Genomic DNA, 18,213 nt, shown 5'->3' on the forward strand with positions numbered 1-18,213 from the left:
TAACAAAATTGCAGTAATATGATGTGCTGATGGTGAGAGTATGGTGAGAGGATTTAATAAAGTTTATGTATATATAGGTTATTTATCAAATTTATTAAATCTTATTAAAAACCATCAAAAACAGTTCTTTTAAGCACATCGCTACCACATAGTTCATATTAATTTTTATACTTTTTAAAATAATTTGTGGTGAATCATTGAGTGTTTTTGTGTGAATATTTTTTTTTGTTTGGGCATTGTTCGGTTCTATGTGTGTTTTTTCAGGCGAATACCTGAATTTTTTTCCAAAAGCCAAACTCGCCAGAAAACGCCCGCACTTTTCACAATGTATGCGGCTTATCGGCACCCTTGTGGTTTTTATTCCATAAAATAACTTTAATGCAGGTAAACAAAGTGGACATTTTGTCTGTTTGAATAAAAGATGAGTTAGCTAAAACGTCCTAATTTCGTGATTAATGTAATAACGTGATTTCCGATGTGAGATACGTTAGGCTCTACATATACATACAAAATAATATAAAAGCTCCTACGCAGTTTGTTTCTCTTCGATTTAAAGAATCTCAGCAGCATAACAAATGGAAAATTCCTGACTTCATTGCCGATAAATTTGTCATGTAACCAATGATGTTGTTGTCTTTAATAAAGTGAAACCTTGTGTTTACAATTATATTTCATTGATGTCAAGACTTTTGGGGTGAAGAATCATCTAAAATGAGAAATTTCAAGATGATTGTATCATCATAATGGAGATACAAAATCATTAGCAACACTAGGAAAAACTTTAGAAATAGAATAAAATGGAATAAAAAATAGAATTAAAGTCTGCAGAATGAATTTCCAAAATGCACCTAATTTAGCTATAGCTAGTTATAACTTCCTTATAATTTATGCAATCAATATGTTTTAAGCTCCAAAATGATATTAAATCAATGTAAAACCATAGTTGAAAGACTAAGATAAGGACTAAATACATACATTAAAATCCACGACAAGTAACCAGTAACCATCCACCAAAAAATCAGTCAAACTTTTGTACGGAAAGAGAAATATGCGCCTTTTGCACAAAAATATGGTGGCCGACAAGGGCAACATATCTTCCCCGAAATACGACGAAACTTTCTCGAAATAGGACACATCTTTCCCGAAATATGTAAAATCTTCCCCGAAATACGACATATCTTTTCTGAACAATATGTCACATTTTTTCGAAATACGACACACATATATATATATATATATATATATATACTAGCCGTTAACCCGTTGAAAAATCCACGGGGTCGCCCGTCCTTTATGTACCGCATTTCGTGTTTCCGACACATATATATATATATATATATATATATATATATATATATATATATATATATATATATATATATATATATATATATATATATATATATATATATATATATATATATATATATATATATATATATACTGCTGCGAGTACCCTTAAAACACTTGTCAGATAATCAAAGTATTGGAATAAATCATTCTCTGATGGATAAGAAGGCATATTTGTATTTGTTCAATATAAGACATCATTTCTGTTAGGTCTTTGCTGTTGCATGTTTTCAAACAATCTGCTCGCTCGTATCTTACAGGGAAATGATACATAAGATCTGGTCGGCCAGACACTACTGAAAATCCCAGAGAAACCACTTGGGGCAGGTCATCATCGTCGTCATCATCTGTCTCACAAAGACTGTCATATTATAATAGATATAGGACCACACTGTTGTATCATACACCGAGATCTTCCTTATATGCTTTCACAGTGAAAAGAATCTTTGTCCCAGGAATATTTTTAACTACTTCTCCACTTTTGTACACTAACTTAACATCTTCTAATTCCACGTGTCTTATTACTTCATTATAACGACGAAATTTCTCATAAATAGCTCTTTTAACTTGAACATTACACCAATCAATATGAACTTTCACTGGTAAACGTTACCCTTTGTCCTGAACCAATTTTCCATTAACGTCTCTTAGAATAGGAGCATGAATAATGACTTCTTCACTCTCTCTGTTATCTCTTTACTTCTTAGTGGAAAAAAGGCTCGTACGTTCTTCGCTTTTGTAATTTTAGAACTCTAGGAAAGTTTTTGGTTTTTTATAAGGGGGCTGCTCTGTAGTCCCAGAGCCAGATGTCGAACTTTCCCCAGAACAAGAATGTAAATTATCACCAGAACAAGAATGTAAATTATCACCACAACTTGAACAAAACTTTGCATTTTCTTTCTGTTTCTTGCCACAAGATGGACAAAACATTGTAGGTTTGATACCACCACTTGCAGAAAGCGCGCTAAACTGGAAATTGGACAAAAATTACGGAAACGAAAATTCAAAATGGCGCATGTTTTAAAAACGTCATATATTTACGAAAAAATGTGACATATTTTTCAGAAAAGATGTGTCGTATTTCAGAAAAGATATGTCGTATTTCGGGGAAGATGTTACATATTTCGGGAAAGATATGTCCTATTTCGGGGAAAATGTGTCGTATTTCGGAAAAGATAGTACATATTTCGGGAAAGATATGTCGTATTTCAGGGAACATGCGTCGTATTTCGAGAAAGATGCGTCGTATTTCGGGGAAGATATGTTGCCCTTGTCGGCCACCGTACAAAAATGAACAAACGACGCGCCATTAAACAACTTTTCGTGTCTGAAATTTCGCTTCCAAACACTGGCTACCTAAGGTGTGAGTCGGTAACTTGTACAGTAATATGAAATACGTTTATGGGCACTAGATCTTAAAGCACTCTTTTAAAAACCAATTTCAACCCGCTTTATAAAAAAAAATTTACACCCTGGGCTAGTTTCTCATGTAATGTCGCACATGAATTGCCTCCGCGTAAAATATTCACTAATGTGTTCATTATTTATTCCGAGACGAAGAAAAGGTAAACCTTTGGTGAAAGGCTAAACCAAGCACACATTCCTGCGGATTGTGTGAATAAACCATCAAAAGGAAGGAATAAACCATCAAAAAGGAAGGCAAAAACGACGTAACTGGGTATTGCACAGAAAATTTATTTGAGAAGTTAAAACGTTTAATTTTTAGAGAATAACACAAAAACTTTGATAGTCTTATCATAGTCAGAACTTTGTTGATAAATTTATAAAAACATTACGATGGGAATGCGTGGTCTTCCTCATTAATTACATTTTGGTTGATGATATGTATGTACAATCGTGGACAAAAATATTGAGACTAAGTCAGTTTTTTACTCGTATGGACAAAACAGTCAAATAGTCAATAATCTGCAGCCGTCGCTACTTTTGCACACAGGTAGGCCAGGCAAAGAGGGTTGAAAATTTGCTAGTCACATTCTTTAGCACGCCTGCACACCGAAATAATTCACGTCGGGGACCACGAAGGCCCGAAATTTGTGATTAATAGCCTTGCTGACGTCAGCAACAATTAGCACACTTTAAGAATTTTGTATTTACGTAATAACCTAAGATCCGAAGTCCTAAGTCCACTCTGAACATTGACAAGCTCAAGATGTGTGAATCTAATATAGAATGAGGCTACGCAATTACTTGTGGTGGCGAACTTCGAAATTCGTTGTCTTTTGTATTGTAGCAAGCACGTGGTCGCATTGCAGCCAGAATTCAGTGCAATGGTCAGAGAGCGTATTTTAGATGGCAAAACCTGTAATTTTTTAATAGAACTAAGGTAGAGCACCGATTTAGAAAAATTCATTCTTGAACGCTGTAGTAAATCTCATAAATCAACAAAATATTCAAACGTGGAAAATCCTATGTTGTTACAAGCGACCAAACGCGCATGCGTCGGCAAAATGAAAACATTGGGTTTGTAAGTTGAGACAATTAACTCTTGAATAGTTGAAAGTCACAATCACTTTGTTAATCTCTATATAATAATAGCCGTCATCTGTCTGTTTGTGCGTCCAAAGCGACTTGTGTTAACCACGCACGAAATACAAAATACGCAGGGACGAGAAACCCGTCGGGCCCCCACCGGCACAGGGAAAATTGCCGCTAAAATAAAGGTCCAATCAGGAGCGGGGTTTTATATAAATGACCAATCAGAAACTAAAGCTCTTTATATTTCTTAGCAACGATTTTTACGTTATCGGTCCGAAATTTGGCAAGCAGATTGAACCAACTCATTGCAGGAGAAAGAAAAGTTTCTTAACTGTTTGCTTTAATTTTTCTTTCTGATACTTCTATTTGTATTCTAACAAGATTGCAGTTTCTTTTACTTTCTGATATTTTTTTTATTTGTTTACATGTTTATTCACCTATGCTTTATAGTTAGCTAGCTAACTACTAGCTAAGCTACCTATTCAGCCACCTAAAGATTTGTATTAGTTTTATTTGCCTCTTACTGTCACGTTCTCTAGCCATATATTAATGTTAAACAAAACCAATTTTAAGATTCTGGCTACCAACGTAGATGTTAGCTTACATTTCTGATTTTCGTGTTAACTTTGCCAATCTGATTTTTACTTGGTTGTGAACTGGGGTTAGCTACCTCTACCTAAAATGTAAAAGTAACCAAACACAGTTGGCTGCAACAGAATTTATAAGTAATCTTTTTCATACTAAATGCAATTAAGTAGTTAGCTACCACTTTACTGTAATATAAAATTTAGCAAAAGTCAAAAGTTTATTAATGAGACACAGAGTACTTGTGCTATGTGCCTATCCCGTGTTGTTAAACGACGGTCTGTTTCCTGTGTTTTTATTTAAACTGAAGTATTTTGGAAAAGGCTATTAAGCTTATAGGCATGTGCAACACATTTTACCTGTACTAAGTGCTAAGCTCAGTGTTAACAATGGACTGTTTTTTGGAAAAGGCTGTTACGCCTAGAGCATGTGCGATGTGGTTTACCTGTACTAAGGGGTCAGCCCACTGTGACAATTACTTTTTAAACTTTCTCGGGAATCACGTCTGTACGGGTGTGCAACACTGTTTACATGGACTAACCGCTCAACCCCGTGTTGGTAATGGACTGTTTTTATTTTTATTTTGTGTTTTTATTTAAACAGAGTCTACGAGAAAGTTCTTTAAAAAGGGTATTGTCCCTACACGCCTCTTCAACTCTGTTTAACTGTACTAAACGCTTAGCCCGATGTCACGATTAATCTTTTAACGTTTACTGAAACTTATTCCGCAAAATAAAATAATATTGACTAATTGTTTTTGTTATGATGGAGTAACAACGGTTTGTAAACTCTGTTTTTATTTCAGCTCTTGTTGTGGGAAAGTTACTTTTTGAAAAATATGTGACAGTTGCAACACTATAATTGTGTATGCGCTTTGCTTGATTTACGGCATACTGCATACCTGTACTAAAGCACCCTGACCGTGTGGCACAGTTTACGACTCTTATTAAGCACTCCTCAGGGCGTTCAACGCATGGTCACACCTTGACTTGTGGCTTACCCCGGCGTTTCGACGCCGGGTTTTCCGGCTAGTCTTCAATACACGCTTTTACCACCTTATGACATTATCAGAATAAAATTTCGTCTGATACAAATAAACCCTTTTTAAAGATCTCGATAAAGATTTTTAAAAGGTATACTTCAATATGTTTTACTTCTTTTATAGTTTAGAAGTTCCCAACAACAATTGATCAACAATGAATTCGATCAGCAAAGAAGAAGAAAGAGGTTTAAGATTGATAAAGTTGCTGGACGAAGCCGTCAATGTATTGAGGCAATACCTTTTGGACCATTTTGCCAAGAGCACGATTAATCTTGAAGAGGCTTTGAAAGTCCATGAGTTAAAGTTAAGAAAAACTTTAAAAGCAGAACAATGCGAGCTATTGTATCCCGAAACTGGCCCAACAAATCCTGAAAGATACGATGTTAGTTTGATATATGTTCTACTGCGAGTGTTGGTGAAGATACCACGTCCAAAAACTGGTTGGTATAATGCTCCACTAACAACTGATCAATCCTTATCTGCGCACATTATTCGTATACATTTATCTCGAAATGATTTAATGCATGATAGGTTAAAAAAAACAGATGCAGATTTTCGAAAACATTTGGATTCTATTGGACGATCTATGGAAGCACTTGGTTGCGACAGAAGTTGCATCAACAATATTATTAACATGCGTCTAGATGAAAACACTGCATATTTGTTAGAACAGCGTATCGCGGATTTAACAGCATTAGAAGAAAGTCACAGGGAGTTGGCAATGAAGATGGAAGAACTGGAAAGTTGTTTTGGAAAGTCAGTTTGGTTTGATGTTTGTCCTTTGCTGCCATCTTTTACTGGAAGAAACGACATTGTAAAACACGTGCACAAAGCCATAGAACAGAGCAGACAAGGTCACCAATTAGCAACAGTAATCAGTGGCTTACCTGGTACAGGAAAGACAAGTTTAGCTCAATATTATTGTTATGAGTACGGGGAGGTGTACGATAATAACGTTGTATGGATTCATGCAGATACCTTAGAATCATTAAAAGCATCGTTTTTTAGGCTTGCCCAGTGTTTAAAGATAATGGATGAAGGGAATTGTGAAAGAGAAGTAGGTGTGACGTTGTTAATTACTAAAGTATTTAAATTCTTTGCAGACAAAACATGTCTTTTTGTATTAGATAACGTTACAGATTCGCAATTCATCTTAAACTACCTACCACAAAATCTTCCACCTAGCATTAAAAGACCAATAATTCTAGTGACATCAAAAAGGTCAATCTGGGGTGAAAGATTTTTTGAAATTAATATTGGAAAATTGACTGACTCAGAATCGAGGGAACTCATTGTCAAATCTTTACCACAAGATTTATTAGCAAATCAAGAGGAAACATCCTGTTTAATCGAATTGCTAGATGGTTATCCATTGGCACTGCAACAAGCGTTAGCTTACATTAAATACTCAATGATTACCATAACGGAGTACATTGAACAGTTTCAACAGGTTGGAGGTAGATTTCAACTATTGGATTTTCCTTCAAATGATACACTGTATTCTGGAAAAGTTGCTACATCCCTTCTCGTGATATTAAACACTATTGACAGTATCGATGACAAGCAAACAGCTGAAATATTAAACTTACTATCTTTATTGGACGGCGAGGGTATTGATCCGAATTTTTTTACGAAGAATCAGACTATTGACAATAAGTTGACAAGTACTATTATGACTTTGGAAAATTTTTCCTTAATTCACGTTGAAAGAAATTATTTACTTCGAAAACGATTCATCACCATCCATTCTGTTGTGCAACTAATCATTCAAGAAAGACTCATTGAGAAAGAACAGTTAGGACGGACCATAATCCATGCATTCTCTCTGATAGAATCTGCCATTAATTGTGAGAATCCAGATTACGCTTCTTTAAGTTGGCTGCACCATGTACTTCACATGTATGACAAGTTAAAAGCAAACAACATCTTCCTCGAAAAATTGGCGTTGATAAAATATGATCTGTTCAAAGCTTTAGAACAGACAGGAAATGAAGAGAAAGCGATCGATTTGTTAGTTGGTGTAAGAACGTATTACGAAGGGTGTCATGGTGTGTTCGCCAGTGAAATATACGATACGCTATATCTTATTTATCGAGCTTATGTTAACTTGAAAAGATGGGAAAATGCTTTATTAATTATGCAGACCATAGAATTATTATCCGGTGAGAAATTGAGCGAAAGTGACCATGAATATTGGATCATGCAACATAATAAAGCTCTATGTCTTTCTGAGTTAGGAAAGACTCAGGAAGCATTGTCTATTTACAACGAAATAATTAAGAAAGAAACAAAATACTTCGGTGACAATAACGTTTCAACCATCATAACGAAACTTAGCGCGTCTGTTGAAATGCGAAGAGCTGGAAGGTTGAATGAAGCCCTTAGCATTCAAAACGAATGCATAACACAACTCAATCAAAAGAAATATAGAACTAGCACTCATTATTATGATGCAATTCACTACAAAGTTCAAACTCTGCTACACTCAGGAAAGTACAACGAAGCAGAAGACATACTTAAAACTTCTGTACAGGAATGCATAGAATATCATGGTAAGAACCACAAATGTACCATAGCCCTCATAGGCGCCAGTGCGAAAGTACTTATGGGCAAAAATATGTTTGAGCAAGCTTTATTACTGTTAGAAGATCTTGAAAGTCACAAAAAAAGGAATTTTAACGCAAAACATCCAACACTTCTTGGCGTGACACAGAGTGCTGCAACTTGCTGTTTTCAAATGGGAAAAGTGCAAGAAGCACTTAACCTATATAAACAGATAAGAGTTGAGACAGTGATACCCATGAATATTTTTGGTATCGATCACCAAATTGCTGAATGCTATTTTAGACTCGGCAGGTATAAAGAGGCAATACAACTCGTTAAAGAAATTAAACTAAAAAAACAGGAGGTTTACGGTAATAAACACACAGAGGTTACATTAACCGAAATACGGCTTTGTTGGTTCATGTACCATATAGGATATTACCAGGATACCATAAATCTGATAGATGCTAATCTTTCATTTGTCAAGGAAATAATTGAAAACAAAGATATTATTGTAATTCGTCTGCTCCTCGTGTCTGCGCTTTGCTACGAAAAAATTGGAATGTTTAATTATGCTTTCTCGTTGTACAAGGAGTGCATGTTTACTTTAGAAAAACATTATGATGGAGACATGCCACTTTTACAAGTAGTTAAGTTTAATCAGGCCATTTGCTGGTTGGCTTCAGGATCGCACCACAAAGCGTTAGAATTCTTTTTGGAGGAATCCAGAAAGAAAAGAAAAGATCATTTAGGTCTTATGAGTCAATATTGTTTCGCTAAATGTTTAACTGATTTAGAACGTTATGACGAAGCTTTAGATGTTTTTACGGAAAATAAACAACTAGGTAAAATATTGTATCGTCCGAATCACGTGTTAAATCTTCGAATTTACCATCAAATAGCCAGATGTAAATTTCACAAAGGTAACATCAGTGAAGCGAAACAAGATTGTGTTTATGTCATTGAGCAATTGGCTGATGATATTAGAAGTTCACATGTGTTGGTAGTGGATGTAAAAATATTGTTATCTCGGTGTCTTCTTTCTGAATGCGCATATGATGGAGCACTTAAAACATGCAAAGACGCAATAGAAGGAGCCAAAGAGTTGGTCGATACACATCCATTGCTGGTTGAAGCAAGAAAAACGTTGGATGCTTGTGAAAAAGCAGTTAAACGAATAAAGTGAGACTTTAAAGAAGGGTACGATAGAGCGATTAAACAACTGTGTTATACGTATCGCATATATCTGTTTAGGGACTGAAGATTTGGGTAAAGACAACTCGATGAAATTATAGCAAGGAATTAATTATCTTTTCTTGATAAAATTTTCACGGTTAGTTATTTATTATGACTACAATTTGGAGCCTTAAAGGAAATGTAACTTCAACATCCGTTTCGGAATGGACGGGTTGATGACGTCATGAAAAACATTCAAACCTTAATATCTCTGCAACCGTTTAAAAAAAAATTTTTTTTCGGTTTTGAAAAGACTTTTATTTTTAAACCTTTATATCTCATTAACCGCTCATCAAAAGCACATCATGTCCATATACATTTTTCTTGATCAGCGCTTTAAGCTCTCCACAATAGCGGCAACATGAAAACAAATTGTTAATTCTTTTAAGTGGATGGGTTGCTGATTTTATCAACATTTTTATCCACCCCCTCCAGTGGATTTTTCCACGGGCTTTATCGACTAGTCTTATATGTTAATTTTAGGCTGTCTATTAACATATTATTTTTAGCAAATATACCATGTCATATACCATATATATATACCATTTATATACCATATCTATACCTATATATACCATATATAAAATTTCTTCTAACATTGGAAAAATTCACGATCTTTTTTTTAATAATAATTTCTTACCCCTACTTGTAATTGATACAACGAATAAAAAGACATTTTAAGCGCATACGCGGAACTTTATAATATGTAATAAATTGTTTTTTATATAAGTTAGAGAGAGACCTGTATATTTTTTGATTAAAGGATGAATGATCCGCGTGTAAAACTGTGGATTAAAATATACACATGTCTACTGATTTACACCATCTTTTCTTTCAGTTAAACTTAAGCTTGAAATAACATTTCAAAAAAGAACTAAGCTTGAACACTTTTATACACAAGAATATCAGATGACTTAAGCTGCGTTTACATGAGTTAATTCGTTAAAGCAGCTTAAGTTGTTTCAACTAGAAGTTGAAACAGGTACGTGTAAACGGGCTTTTAATTTAGTTGTAAAAATTCGATAAAGTTCTCTCAGTCAGGAAAGAAAAATAAACTCAGGAACACTGATATACCCACACCCCTCATATTCTATGCAATTTAAAAAGAAAGTGACAGAATATATCATGCAAAACTCCATTAGAAAAGCTGGTAAACAATTCAAAATCGACCGCAAGAGAATCCAAGTGAGGGATGGTTGCAAACGTTTATGAAAAGAAATAATCTTTCAGGTAGGTCAGTCGATTGAAATTTTCGTGATTTTTATTATTTTATTCTCTGCCATATTTTAAGAAAGCGTATCATGCCTCATAGGCAAAGCTATTTATTAAAAAATCTTTTAAAATGCATATGGCTTTTGAGAACTGATCAAATACAATTTTTCTTCTTTCATCTTAGGAGAAAGACAGCTACAGCACTAAAAGATCCGTCACATTTAGTCAACAAACTTGGTGCCTTCGTAATGCACATGAGACTTTTAACACAAACACAAAACTGCAGTGCTAGTGGTATTATTGCTATGGATGAAACTTCGGCATGGGCTGACGTTAGGCAACTTAAGTAAAAACGACGGGATGTTATGAACAACGCCATTTTGTTATGATGACACCATTCTTTCATCTGCGCATGCTCTGTTTTTGGAGATTCCCCATAATTTACAGTCCAAACTTTGTTCACGACTTTATTTAGCCATTTTAAAGTTTTCAGGAAGACGTGAGTACTTTAATTATGTACATGGTTATAATTCACTCAAAAAGAAAGGTTTATCTGTTGTTTTAAATCAAAACATATTTTAAGTTATACAGAGTTACTGTACGAAAAGCTGGTAAAATAGTTAATAAGTCAAAACGCCTATAACCTCTTAATCGCTTACCTAGGTTCTAGTATTCTCGGATCCGGGTTAACATGCTTGAATATTTCTCATCATTTTTAACAAAAATGACCAACATATTTAAATTCAGCACCAAAATTTTTGGAAACATGCAAATTTTGACGTTTTTACACTAAGTACAACTGCCTCTATTTGGTAGCCAAACATTTGATGATGTATAAAAAAAATGACCACACAAATTAACTATACAGTGAAAATTTTTCATTGCAGTTAGATATTATGGTCAAACTCTTATGAAATTTAAAAACTTTACAATAAATCCTGTTCTAATAATTTTGTAGTATTCTAAATTTCCTATGTTGTATAGTTTTTGCTGATAAATTTAAATATGCCCACTCATGTTTCTCAAAAGTCCCTTGTTTTCTTTTTCAAAATTTGATAATGTTAACCCGGGTCTGAGGATAAGCTTTCTTCATTCCTGCATTAATTTTTTGTGTAACACATATTCTGATTTTTTTTATTTTGACATTATAATTTTAGTTTAAGAATGGAAAAGTCACTGCAGAACAAGGCAAAAACAAAAAAAGATATGACCTTTCCTTCCTAGCTCTGAGCAGCTGGCTACAACAAATCAAATTTAATTCAAACCTTGACATGTAATTTTTTTGTTTAGAATTATGGTATGGAGCGGCAATAAGGATGAGATACTGTGTCGTGAAATTCTTCTGTCAGAGTATAACCTTAAACAACGTAGCCGTGAACGTAGCAATTTTTGGAAGCAAATTGCAGAGCATTTAAATTTAGCATCGAATGATAACACTTATTTCAGAGTTGATCACCGGGCAGTCAGAGATAGGTTTAATTTACTACTTGCTCACCATGAGTAAAAGTTAAAGGATGAAAAAAAAGCCACTGTTATAAATCCAGTTGACACCAAACTGGATGTTGCTTTAGAAAATACAATTGACTGCATGAAAATTTATGAGGAGGAGCTTAGTCAGTTGGATAAGAAGAATAATGAGAAAAATGTACAAGACAAAGAGAAAGCAGAAGAGAAGAGGAAAAAGCATTGGAGTCCTTTAAGGTGACAAAGGAAAGCAAAAATCTTGAGGAAAATGAAAGCCCACCTACAAAACGCTGTCGTAGCTCTGGCAGTAATACAATAAATTTTTACGAGAAAGGGCTGATGCTGGTAGAGAAATCCGAAAGCAAGAATTAGAAGTAAGACGTAATCAGCAAAATTCGCAGATGGAACAACAAACAAACATGTTTAATGCAATGATGCAGCAAAGTCAGCAGATGCTTGCATTGGTAGCTCAACTTTTGCAAAATAAGAACTGAATATCGGGAAAAACTGTACTTTTACAACACATTCTACTTTATAGAGAGAGAGAGATGTTTTTGTTAAAGATATATCATTGTAGACTTTTTTGTTTATTAAGGATTCTTCTAACAATGGTGCTTCAACATTTAAAAAGTCTGATGTCAATGACTGGTATAAACATGTACGTGCATTTGTTAAAAGAGCACAGACACAATAAATTTTTCCAACAGCACTTAATTGTATTTTTAAATTCTTTTTGAAATCTAAAAAAGCAAAATAATTCAGCATTTTTCCAAATACCTACTCAACAGATATCCTCACTTTACTCATTGCCTTGTTATATTCCTGTTGCAAAGGTGTGATATGAACATTACTTCTAATTGGAGCTTTTAACTGAATGCGCAAAGGGTATGCTGAATCTCCATGTAAACAAAAGGAGTTGCCATTTTGCTTGATACTGTGCTGAACCAGGGATGGATAAAGGTTGGACAGTGCCAACATTGAACTTTCATGTATTCGACCTTTAACTGGGCCAAAGAGATTAGCAATAATCCCATTTGGAGCAACTACTGACTGAACGTTATTGCATGCACCATTTTGTGCTCATTATATAAAACTCGTTGGTCTTGACCAGGTCTATACACTGACCTAACAGTTCCATCTATGAACCCCCAACAAAATTCTAGGGGTGACCCTTTATCATGAATTTTTTCGGCATATAACTCGAGCCTGTTAGGACAAGCCATTCTTGGTTAAACGAGCATACCAAGTGAGAGTATTTATTGTAAGTTCATTCAAAATACTATTCGACATCATGCACAACTCTGGAACTGGCCTCCCAAATCTTGAGATAAGATCTGAATAGCGACATGCTCTAATGGGTCGATATTTGATGGACTAGAATCGTTATGTGTATCTTTGAAACGACATGCTTGTCATTGTCATGTATGTCGTTTCGAAAATACACATAACGATGCCAGTCCATCAAATATCGACCCATTATAGCATTTAATTTCTTAAGGAATGGCGAAGACTTCAAAGAGGCGATAAATATCATTTCTGAAAAATCGAAATTCAGAAAAACACTCAGCGTCAGTCATCAAGTCTAGCTCAAAGTTATTATGTTTCCAAAATGGAAAATCTAAGTTTTTGCTATTATTTAAATCATACAGAATAGCGAACTCTTCATCTGAAATTAAATTATCGCTATATGCGATCAATAATGAATCCCTTGCTTCTCGAAATGATACCATATTTGTTTATGCTTTTTTCCCGCGTCATTTTGCTTTTTCTTAGAGTGATAACTTAGGACGGTACTTTAACGACGGAGCTTCGACAACGGCATTCATAATGTGGATGGAACGTCCATTGGTGCTATATTGTCGTCAGTGAATTTTCTTTCCAGAAGCGACTAATAGCATGGGATACCTTTGAGGCGCATATGACCGAGATATTGAAAAAACGCCTCAAAGAAATTAAAAGTTGATAGTGCGCTCATGCACCAAGTACATACGATCCCCAGACGTGTACTGGAATAAGCCTTTTAAAGGTTTTATTACAGAATTTTACGACGAGTGGCTGGCTAATATAGTTCATTTACTCACCGAAACTGGAAATATGAAGCCCGCCCCAAGATTTTGGTTGTAAAATGGAATCTCACTGCTTGGCAAAAATTAACTAGGGAGCAAATATAATCGAGTTATTCCAAGGATGTGCTCTAAATCTAAAAGTTCACGGGAATGATGATAGTTTAATTCACTGCTTCATAAAAAACAGCCATGCTTTGCTGGTAAACAGTTATCGAGAGATCAAATGACTGCTGAACGACCTGAGCCTCGATGAGGACCCACTCGCAGCAACGGACTTCGATATCGAAGAAATAAATTTTGAATTCAACATAATAGATCAAGACAAGGATGAGGATAATTTTGTAGAAATCTAAGATTTTTTGAAAGGTTTTCTTAAAGTCTTGTTTCTTATGTTCAGAGCTGATCACGCGGGACAGCCATTCTAGTTTGTATTTTTCTTGCCTTGTTGCATCAGACGAAAAAAAAAATTGTAAAAGAGATTACAACAAACAAAGAAGTTAACGACATGCAACATTTTTTCAAAATGATCTTACATATCAACTTTCTAAACATTCATGAAAGCATGTTCTGGCATTTATTATTACAAGCTCAAACGCAAATGTGTCCTACAAGAATGGAAATTTTCGCCTCTCTGAGCACCGACACAGGAGTAGTCGTGTGTTCGAATCTCATCTTGGTAACTATTTTTACTTTTTTTTTTCTTTTTACTATCTCGCCCGCGAGGACGTGTTTACAGACTGACCTAACGAAAATTGAAATTTTGAGAAATTTTCTATCAATATTATTGCCTATCCGAATAGCAAAATATGTCGTGTCTAACTTCAGACTTTATACACTTTTTTGGCGAGGTTGTTTGCGTATATCATACGTCTTGTTTGTTTTGAAGTTTCTTTGATACGTTCTCACTGTTGTGCAACAACCAATGATGAAACCCTTCGACACTATCATCAGAAGTCGACAATATCGAAGTAACATGCAGAAAATAGCGTTACCAATATATATTGCATTACGATTGATTGCACCAGGGTCGGATAGATCTGTTACAGATTTGGTCCTAGAAATTGAAACGTTAGAGAAAATATGTAATCAATTTGACAATAAGAGTGAAATTCAGTAAAATATAATCATATATTATCGTGTTTGTATTTGTTAAAACATTTTGTTTCTTATGTAATATTTTTTATATTTTCAGCTATACAATTTATTTTATTTTCAATAGCTTCGCAACTGTACTTTAATTTTGAACAACTGCTTTTCGATCTGCGAGTAAGTTATAGCTTAAAAAACTAACAACTAATTTCTCCTATTTAGGAGTTTTCATATGTACATGAAGCTACTTTTAATCATCAACGCAACACAAGCCAATAAAAAACTTTAATTTTGCTCGCCTAGCATTTGCATCAGATGGTGCTAGACAAATTACTAAAAATCGTTATTTTATTACTTTTCACAAACGCATGATTAAAATATAACGAATTAAAAAGTTACCTTCTTTTTTTAAGTAAATAAGGTTTCCAATGACAGTTGTCCCAGTAAAAGCATATTTTATTAAACAAAAATCCCTGCAGTTAGTTTACATCAATAAAGTATATTTTACATCAATAAAGTATATACAGCATCACGGAAACACTTCAGAGTCTGGAAGATAAGAAATTTATTAAAGTAACAAAAGGTTAGCGTTGCAGGTTAGAGGAGTGTCATTAAATGCAAACTTAAAAATTTCAAATCGATGCCGTTTTGTTTACCCCATTTTATTTTTATCTCGTTTTTTGTTTTTTATTTTCGTTTACAATTTCTTGTTGGCACTCCTCGGCCATCTATCGTTTACGTTACTGAAAAGCTGCAGAAGAAGTAGAAGAAGCAGTGTTTACCTAGATGAAGCAGCTTTGAGTTGCTTCCAAAAAATTAAAACCTGTAAACATAAAGTTAAAAGTAAAATTCTCAAGTTAATACCTGCTTTAGTCGTTGCTTAGCCTTTTTAACTGGTTGAAAGAATGGTCCTATTGTTCTCGGGTACCGTATATCTCTATTTGACGACCTGTGTGTTAATTTTTGAGATTATAGGATGGGCGTTAATTGGAGATGAGCGTTAATTAAAGAGTGGGCATTTATTAAGAATAATTGAAAGTCTCAAGTAATTGACTTTATTTTTTTAAAACAGGTTTAATTTTTTGTAAACAACCATCCGTATTCTCCAAATCAATTGCAATCAAGCATTGACCTTCAAAAGGTAACTGCTGAAACCTGTACAGATAAGCCAGGATATTTATCTTGTTAAGAATAACACCTCGCAACAAATAGCAAGTGTTTTATCTGATTAAGGAGGCTCGAAAGAACTTCCTTGGACTAGCAGGATGTTTCATTTAGCCACTGGAAAGTAGATTTGGATAGACTCCTGTCTTTAAATAAAGAACATTTGCAAAATATTACAAATTTTGACTTCGTTGGTTTCAATGAAAAGAGTATAGAAATATATATAATAGAAATCCAGCCTTACTTTATTATTGTCCAGCCGTACCTTATTTTAGCTAGCTGTACCAACTTAATTTTCTTTTCATTGGCCATATCTTACTTCATATAGATAACTCTTTTTGATTGAAACATATGTTGTATTGTAATTATCATATTTTCCTCTATTTTTCTTACCCCCGTGCCCTTTATTTTGCCTTATTTTATCAGTCATATTAAAGTTCGCCGCCCGTATTAACTACACGTGCTTGAATGGCCAGCGGTACTTAACTTCTCCATTGGGAATAACCTTTCCTCGTTCTTCCACGTTTGTTGTTTATAAAAGCAAGACGTTTCTCTAACATTTTTTGTATTTTGCGGGTTCATTAACGATTCAGAAACAGAAATTCAGTGTCAAAACAAGTTTACCACTATGAATACCACGGTCGTTTTCATTGAAATATATTACAGCCATCTTAGAAAGACAAGTGTAGTAACGTACGGCTAAGGTACGGCTTGTTTTACCTAAGCTCAGAAACAGTATAATGTTACTGAACTCTTCAAAGAGGATGGTGAAAACTCTATGTAGTAAGAAAACAAAGTGTGGTATAACTTCAGTCCTATAGTCAGATTACCACTTGTTTAACTAAGTTTCTAAAGGTTGGTTGGTATAAAAAGCATAAAGAAGCATCAGATATCTTGTAAAAATAGTTATGGCCATAGCTAGCTAGCTAGCTAGAGGAAGTTAGATAAAATTTTATTTTATTTGTTTAGGTGAATTTGTAGTAGTAAAAAAAAACATCACCTCTCTCATGCTTACTCTCACCAACATATGATAGCAGCAGTAACACAAAGTCATAAAGAACTGGTGCTAACGATACACAACGTGTTGTTATTGTTAGCTCAAAACTGAAATGAAAATTGGATGTGGTGAAAAAGATTCAAATTTTCTATTGACTGAAATATTAAGCTAGCTAATTTGTTTCTGGAAAGTATTATATGATTTAAAAACATCGAAATAGAATTAAAAGAAGCGTTACTGTTATTTGTCAATGTTTTCATACGTATTTAATTCTTCAATAGGTCTTTAAACCAATCAACACCACAACAAAAGCATCCTATTTGTTGTGAAAGGTCAGTAATAATTTTTTAATTATGTTAAATTATGTTTATCCTTAATGGCGCGTTGCATTGTTGTTATGGAGTTCGCTTCGCAATCACAAGGTTCGTGGTTTGGTCCACAGCGCGGGCATGTTTAGCAAGTGCCTTTACCACAGCTACGGGTCAACCCATGCTATATGAGGGAAATTGGGTAGCATATTACTAGTGTATACTTAATGTATACATTCCGAACACACGACCCACATTGATAACAGTGTTTCCTACACTGGAGTGGCTGTATCCTGTATAAATATTCGGAATAATAATAATAATAATTGAATTATTTCTTAGAAGCACCACTATTTTATGAAATTAGATCTGCAAAACCAACTAAAACAAGAAACCGCGGTCGAATTGAAATCACACTTATCAACGTACGCGTTCTGGCCAAGAGTAAAAGAATGTGTCGCTATGATTCTGACCTGGATATTACTGGAAAAAATAATTAGCTGTATCCAGTTGCATCAACCTTGTCTGCAGCAGGACGGCCTGAACAAGTCCAAATATAAAAAGCCTAACAAGACCTGTGACAAGGTTGCGGTTGCATGTTAATTCTGTATTAGGGGCGGATAAATTAAATTAAATAATTTAGTTCGAACCAAATTATTC

At 34.4% G+C, this 18,213-nt stretch overlaps 1 protein-coding gene across 3 annotated transcripts in view; it reads left to right on the forward strand.

The window, feature by feature from the left end:
* LOC130614650 (uncharacterized) overlaps positions 1-10,055 on the forward strand; it is a 50,528-nt gene extending 40,473 nt beyond the window's left edge. For all 3 annotated transcript variants that reach the window (XM_057436086.1, XM_057436085.1, XM_057436087.1), the window contains 2 exons: positions 5,597-9,199; positions 9,272-10,055. In XM_057436086.1, the coding sequence (XP_057292069.1) occupies positions 5,628-9,199; positions 9,272-9,278 (3,579 nt within the window). In that variant the 5' untranslated portion in view covers positions 5,597-5,627 and the 3' untranslated portion in view covers positions 9,279-10,055. The remainder of the gene's footprint in view (positions 1-5,596; positions 9,200-9,271) is intronic.
* Positions 10,056-18,213: the final 8,158 nt, after the last annotated feature.

This window comes from Hydractinia symbiolongicarpus, chromosome 11, assembly GCF_029227915.1.
Source record: "Hydractinia symbiolongicarpus strain clone_291-10 chromosome 11, HSymV2.1, whole genome shotgun sequence".
NCBI classification, from domain to species: domain Eukaryota; kingdom Metazoa; phylum Cnidaria; class Hydrozoa; order Anthoathecata; family Hydractiniidae; genus Hydractinia; species Hydractinia symbiolongicarpus.